Raw genomic sequence first — 7566 nt, 5'->3', positions numbered from 1 at the left:
TCCATCCCCATTTAGTGATGGGCTTTGTCTGGCTGGATTCACGAGAGACAAATGCCTTTACGGGAGGCCAAATCACCTTCTTTAGGCAGTGGGCAGATAATAGCGAAGCTCCAGGTATTAACCTGAATGCATTAGTTTGATTTGTACTGCTGTTCACCTTGTCCTGGGCATTAATGGAGACAAAGGCTTGGAATTGCAGGAGCAGAGATAAGCTGTGGATTAGATTCTGTGTGTTTTGAGGGAAAGACAATTCTATCTCGGGTTTTCATTTCAATTTTCATCTTGTTTGATTTTTCCTCAAAGTTAAAGTCCAGTTTTTTCCCCCTGAATATCCACATCTTCTCTCCAAATTACTATCAATCATAATTGATTTAAAAAGTTACTGGCTCATTATTTCCCTTAACAAGATCGGCCTTTATCTTTTAGGTTTTTGGAAATGATTTTAGGGGAAAGACACTATTGAGCTTGTGTATTAGCTTGCTTTTTAAATATTCTTACATATTACGAACTCACTTCACAATATTTAATGATAGTCTACTATTAGTCTGAAAATATAAAAGGATGTGTAATTACATTCATAGTTACTTGTTTAATACTATAATTCTAATATTTAAATTTTTCTCACCTCTAAATGTTATTTGTTTCAGTTATAAATGCATCAGTTCTATTATAAATGATTTCAGTTATAAGTATATAACTTTGGCTATGAACACAACTTATTTCAATTATAGACAAAAGTGAATTTTAGAACCGCACAAATCAGTTATGTTAAATTGCACTGGAAAATATTGAAATAATATTCTAGAATTACTGTTTCTTTCCTCACCAGACATTTTATAGATGTTATTAGTTGTTATAATTAACAAAAAATTTTTAAGTGTATTACTAGTTGTTAACTAATGTTTCTGATGCTGTTTTATTTTTTTCTAACATCTATAATTTTATACAGAATTCTCACGCTCTTCAGAAATTTGGGGGTTACGTTTAATTTTAGACAAATTGTAGATAAACTGTGATTACTCTTTGAAAAATCTCCATTTCTGAAAAGTACTACTTCAAAAGTACTTAAATATTAATATTGTAGAATAGTTTGTTATGTACAGGGCTTGAAATCTTATCCTAAACTAAGCAATAGTTAAGAAAGACACAGCTATATGTCTGACACGGCTTGAATTATTCACCTGAAGTAGGTAAATATGGCTTTTGGGATTAAAATAAAAGGCTATTTGAAATAGTTTACCCATCACATGACACTTTCCCCTCCAACCCACACCTGGTGACTTCCAATCCTCCAACTTAATGTAGTTTCACAGGAACATAATGAAGAGCAAAGCAAGCTCTTGGTGGATAAATTTTGACTAACACATTTTATCAATAATGCTTCAAATTTTATATTAATGAAAGTAGCTCTTGATATTGGAAAAAAAGGGGCCCAGTCTGACAGTAGAGCCTTCCTTGGAAAAATTTTAATACCTCTGCTCTTCCAGTTGCTGCCCTTCTTTCCTCCTCCCTCTTCATCTCAGCAATAGAGGAACAGAAGCACAGCTTAATGCTGACAAGTTGTGGGGACACAGAGCACTCTACCCCAAAGGTGCTCTCTGTAAATGATTTTTAAAAGCTTCAAAATCTGAGTCATGCTACTTTTCCTTAGCAATAGTACGCAAACTCCCTCTAATCTTTCTCATACAATATGAAAAAAAGAAATAGAAAGGAAAAAAGAAAAAATAGTACAATAAGAACCTTCTACTCTGGTTATCACTGGGAGAGAAAAGGACAGAGAGATAGGAAAGAAAGAAAAGGGAAGCAAGGAAGAATTCAATTCAAACGGGCAAACTTGAAATAATGGCTTCCAGGAGACAAAATCAGCATCCTCAAGCTAACATTTCAAAAAGAACACCCACTTTGGCCTTCCACTGATTAACTGGAAAAGAAATACCCAGGTTTGCAGGGGTAGGACTCCTTTCTTGTAATGCTCTTTTATCCTAGTCTCATCTTCAATTAACAGATACAATGGCAAATGCAAAGAAAATACATAGCTTTTGTCCCAGAAAGTGCCCTGATTATCTCCAGCAACTATGTCAGATCATATACACAAGGTAGCTGTTACCCCACCTTCCCAATCAACATACGGTAGTACTTAGTAACAAAATATACAGCTGATTGGAAATCACTACACTAGAAATAGTTTTCAGCCAGATGATCATTATTACTTTAATGAACGATATCAAAGCACAAAATTAAATGAACTAGAAAAATATTTTAAAATTTGCATTTATTTGCCATTCAATTCTTTTGTGCCATGTAATACTGATGGTATGAATATGACAACTGAAACTTACCTCTCTACTTTGGTATGATGACTTTGCTTAAAAATCAACACCAACAACCTGAAGTTGGCATGCTACAAGGATTTGTATTGATATATGGTGAGAAGTTCTCACTGCTTTATGCCAGACATCAAGAGAAACTAAAGATTCACAGATAAATCATATTGTATAATACATGAAAAGCATAATCATGTTTCAAAATACACTTAAAGGAAACTAATTGAAACAAATCACACCTTTGTGTCATTCATCAGATTATTTTACTTGAATTATTTTGTAAATGTAATCCAGTTTGTGGAGTCACTTGGTCATGAGCTTACCGATTTTAGCAAACTAATTTATTAAATTTGCTCACTTAAAAAATAGCTGACTTTTTCTCAATGTTTATTAAAATATATAGAAGGCCTTTATGGTATCTACAAGTGCCCAAGTATAATAGGTACCATGATATAATAGTAATTATTTACAATACATTTCTAGAAAAAATTACAATATTCAGATTAAATGCAGAAAAAAAAACATCACATTTTAAAAATTTGGTATTTCCTGTTGATAATGACTCTTCATGTTCTGAAATTGAAAGGTAATTTCATGTGTTTAGTTTTCTATCTATTCCAAGACACTCGTGTTGAAATTTTTTTTCGCCATTAGAAACTGTGATTCTCTATGGGACCTCCTCAGTTTTGCACGCCGATTTTGGAACCAGATCTAAAATTAAGAAAAAATAAATAGATCTCAGAAATATTACTTCACTATTTTCAACATTTCAATCATCAGGAATAACAACTAAACTTGAAAATTACCTGGATTCTGTCTTCCTCTAGATTCAATTTTTGAGCTAAGTCTTCTCTGATATCAATGCCAGGATAGCAGTTTACTCTAAAGACATTTTCCAAAACTTCAATCTAAGAATAAGGAAATAGCTATTTAAAATGTTGATACTTGGTATGTCATCATAAAATGGACTTTAATTTGTATAGCAAAATAATTGCATTTACATCTTGGACAATTAATCTGTATGCCTTTTTTTATAATGACTATCCAGAAACTGTTAAAAATGATACAGTCTATCGTTTCATTAATATGGCTTAAATTGAGATCCCAGAGTGAATGGGCTTTTGCTCAATGGAGCGTCAGTTAAAGAGTCTGTATTATCATTATTAGTGAAAAAACTTCCCACCTGGTTTTGAGTAAAAGCAGTTCTTGGTCTTCTGCCTCTATACCAACTCAACTCTCTTTTCAAAGACAGTCTTTCTGAAGCTGAAAAGTAATTTTCATATTTCAAAACTCTTTCTTCGGGCACCGGGTGACCGACAGTACAAGGGAATAAGATCCCACTAGGAAGGCTTGGGACATGTAGACACAGGTTCCCATCTTTCTCTAAAAACAGAAAAATAAACTCTATCATAAATGTACAATCCCATATTCCACAAAGTTCTATAAGAAATTTCAGGAACATGTCTCTAATTACCCTAGTGTCGTTCTTCTGTTTCACAAGAGAACTGACCTTTCATCAACCAAAAACCAAAAAGCAAGCAAAAATGAAGATCCTGCCTTGGTGATAGCGAATACTTTGGTCTCTGCATGTCATTTACTTGTCAATGAAAAAAGATTTAGAATATCTGATGTGTCAAATAAACACAGAGATGTTCTGAAGTAAATGCACGTTCTTGGCATTTCCTGTGAGTGCACTTGGACTTAAGGCTGATATTTTTTATTTCCCATAGAACTCAGTTGTATCTATGAAAGCCATAGATACCTCAGTTATGTAACTGGATGAAACTGCAGTTTCTAACTCGATGTATTAATAATATAAAATTAAAGGCCAAATTAAACAGTGCAAATAACAAAGTGTAAAAAATTCGGTTGTTGCCTACCTGAGGAGCCGCAGGTGTCTGCCGAGGGCCTATGGGGTTTCATTGATGGAACACTGTCTTTCTCCTGGTCCAGTCCCAAAATGCTCTCAATTGAAAAGGAGCAGGGGGAGGATTTGCTTTCCGCATGTCGAGCACCTTCCTGAAGGCTGGGAGACATGGTCGCACGGGCTGCACCAGTAGACAGCTGTGGTGTCTCTGTGCCCCTGGGCTGGCTCTGCCCCACTCATCCAGGGCTGGGATCTTCCTGCAGTTCACCTTATGGCTCCTCTGACAAGGGGGTTGGATTTAGAATGTCACTAATTAAAATCCTGTCTTAGAAAGTTTTAGCATGTCAATGAACACCCAGCCAGCAGCTCGAGGAGTTAATTGTTTACTTGTTTGCAAGTAATTAGCAACTAATGGCTACACCAGGGGGGCCACCTACAGGGACAAAAAGTGTTATCTCTTCTAAGCAGAACACAGACTTAACTTTCCCGGGAGAAGTGATGCACAAACTAACACTCCTCTTTTATTGGAAATCATTAATGTATAAAATCATGCTTTTTATTCTGAAGTTTTTACTTTCATTGGCTCCAGTTACCTAAACATACAGGCAAGATAGGAAAGCAGTCAAGTAATAAATAATCTAATTTAAGTGAATTTTCTTCCAAGGAAATTCGAAAAAATAATAATCTCTTAATGCTATTACGGTAATTCTGATGAAAATGACTGTTTTTCATATGTAGATGTAATTGTAAATGTTGTCAATGAAAACACAATAGTATTTGGAGTGCAGCATACTGGAAAAGGTTGGCAATGTTATTAACAGTGAGTGTAATTGTCTTCCAAGCGCTTAGATTAATTCATAAGGAACAGTTGCACCAAGTATTTTAAATAATTAATGAGATAATTCCCTTCTTTCATCTTTTCTTTTAAATGAGAGAGATACAAGTTTATATGAAGATTCACATATAACCACCTCCAAACAATTTAAAAGCAAGACTTCAAACTAAAAAGAAGAATTGCTCTTCTCACCACAGTTATTTCAAAGAAAAGAACATAGTATATTATATTTTTTAAAGAAAAATTTTCCTCTGTAGATCTTCTGATGGACTGGGGGTTTTCCATGAAGACAAGATGTTTGTGAAAAATAACCAAGAAAAGAATGTTTTAATTTTGTAATCCTAAGAAAACCTGAAACTGAAAGAGAAATATAGCAGCTAATCGGGAAGATTTTTAAGTGGCCACTCCCCCAAACAGGTGTGTTACTTTTAGTTCTTGTATGCTGCTGTTCCTCTTTTTCCAGTACCTTCTTGATGATAAATTTAAATGCTTGGTTTCATCCTCCATTGAAACAACCATTTGGCTTTTCTTCAGGGAATGGGAAAATTGGTCTCCACTCATAGAGGAAACAGCCTTTACAGGATGGAGCTCAGCTTTATCAGATTTTGTCCTATCGTGATGTCACAAATACAGATCTAAATTCCTCCTTATGCAAGCTCTTTGTACGTGAAACAAAAGATTCACATACAAAACAGCAACAGGCACAGAGAGGATGGGTTTATAAATATACAAGTAAAGCCATGCTGAGAATGAATAAACTAGTAAACATTTACGCCTAATATAGGTTTTGCCCATAGTGTCTTGCGATGTAGACTGTGCAAAAATGGGGTAACCGTAACTAAGACTTGAAAGAAGACTTGGGAAGTCTGGGAAGACTTGGAAGAAGACAGACAACTCAGAACCTTCCCAGACTCCTTTCTCTCCTTTGAGATGTTCATTCATTTATCCATTCATTCCACCATTGCTTGAGCACCTACTCAGCACCAGAACAATCAGAATAGGATCCTTGCCCCATGAAGCTCACAGTAGTGCAGGGTGGAGTGGGGGTGGAAAGACAGGCAATGAACAGTAATTATAAGTAAGTACATTATCTCCTACATTAACCAGTTATAAGAATGGAAAAAGGAAACAGGTGAGTCAGGTAAATTGGATCATCCGTGCAGAAGGCGGGAAGAGCCCCCCCTAGAGTAGGAAGAGCCCCCCCAGAGCAGCGCCTCAAAGGTGCAAGTTGAGAGGATGCTGCACCACATGCTGAAGTAACTCCAGTCTCCCCGATTTCTTTTTTATCAACAAGGTCATTCCAATATTTTTATTCCTCCTGAGTTGACTTTATCTGGATTTACATAAAACCAGTTTATATATGGATGAATTGAAAATAAAAGGTAGGAAAGAATTTCTCTAAAAATGTGGGGCAACTATTTTCTCATATATTCACTCGATGGATTTTTATAGAGTCCTTACTATGTGCTAGATACCATCCCAGGTGCTAGAGATCAGGGGTGAACAATACAAGGTAACCAGAGAGGGATAAACACACTGAAAAGAATAAACAAGGTGATGGTGATGAAACATAACGGGACTGGGGGTGAGCAGCGGGACTCTAAGCATGGTAGTTGGGCAGGCCTCCCTGAGGAGGTAACAGTTTAGCTGAAACTGAGGATGAGAGAAAGCCAGCATGCCAAGATCTTGAGAAAAAGCATTCCAGGCAGAGGGAGCAGTAAGTCCAAAGGTCTTGCAGCTGAAAAGTACTGGAATATTTGAGGAAGAAAAGGCATTAGCCAAAGGGAAATGAGTGGTACCAGATGTTATTGTTTGGAGAGCCAGGCCTGGCTGGAAACGGATAGCCTTTGTAAAAACCATAATGAGTTCAAGTGCAAAGGGAAGCCAGGGTAGGATTTTAAGGTGGGACTGATAGGATAGTCTGAGCTGTTTTTACTCACAAAGCTTCTGACAAGAAATGTGTATGGGTTTTCCAAATCAAGAAATTCTCCAATTCTCTGCAGACAACTGGGTGTCCCACAATTCAATTCAATTCTGACACTAAGTCCCGAGAGGTTAGCACGGACCCCACAGGTTAAGGGCCCAATCCCACAGGACTGCCCCCACTTCAGAAGCCAGTCACAAACCCCAGGTTGCCACTTGTACTTCTGACCAACTGGCTATAAATCTGGGGTTCTCACAACCCCCTCCTCATGTGCTAGAATGGCTCACGAAATTCAGGAAGGCACTTTATATTTACTGGTTTATTATAAAGGATACAACTCAGGAACAGTCACAGGGAAGAGACGCATGGGCAAGGCAGGGGGGAAGGAAGGTTCCGTGCCCTCTCTGGGCAAACCATCCTCCCAGCAACTTAATGTGTTCACCAACCTGGAAGCTCTCCAAACTGCTGTTTAGGGATTTTTATGGTGGTTTCATTACATAGGCATCATTGATTAAACCATTGGCTATTGATGATTGACCTCAATCTCCAGTCCCTTTCCTCTCCCTGGAGGTTAGGAGGTGGGGCTGAAAGTTCTAAATTTCTAAGGTTGATAAAC

The 7566-nt window shown here is 36.9% G+C and overlaps 1 protein-coding gene across 2 annotated transcripts in view; it reads right to left on the bottom strand.

Moving 5' to 3' along the window:
* Window positions 1–2261: 2261 nt before the first annotated feature.
* HESX1 (HESX homeobox 1) overlaps window positions 2262–7566 on the bottom strand; it is a 15788-nt gene continuing 10483 nt past the window's right edge. Inside the window, exons 2-5 of one of the 2 annotated variants that reach the window (XM_081072627.1) lie at window positions 4205–4471; window positions 3508–3707; window positions 3131–3232; window positions 2262–3035 (exon numbers count right to left, since the gene is read on the bottom strand). In XM_081072627.1, the coding sequence (XP_080928753.1) occupies window positions 2937–3035; window positions 3131–3232; window positions 3508–3707; window positions 4205–4361 (558 nt within the window). In that variant the 5' untranslated portion in view covers window positions 4362–4471 and the 3' untranslated portion in view covers window positions 2262–2936. Of the gene's footprint in view, window positions 3036–3130; window positions 3233–3507; window positions 3708–4204; window positions 4934–7566 lie in introns of those variants that run through there. The other variant, XM_081072628.1, reaches the window with a different exon arrangement.

This window comes from Rhinolophus hipposideros (genome assembly GCF_964194185.1).
Source record: "Rhinolophus hipposideros genome assembly, chromosome: 14".
NCBI classification, from domain to species: domain Eukaryota; kingdom Metazoa; phylum Chordata; class Mammalia; order Chiroptera; family Rhinolophidae; genus Rhinolophus; species Rhinolophus hipposideros.
This window is presented reverse-complemented; position numbering and strand designations above follow the sequence as displayed.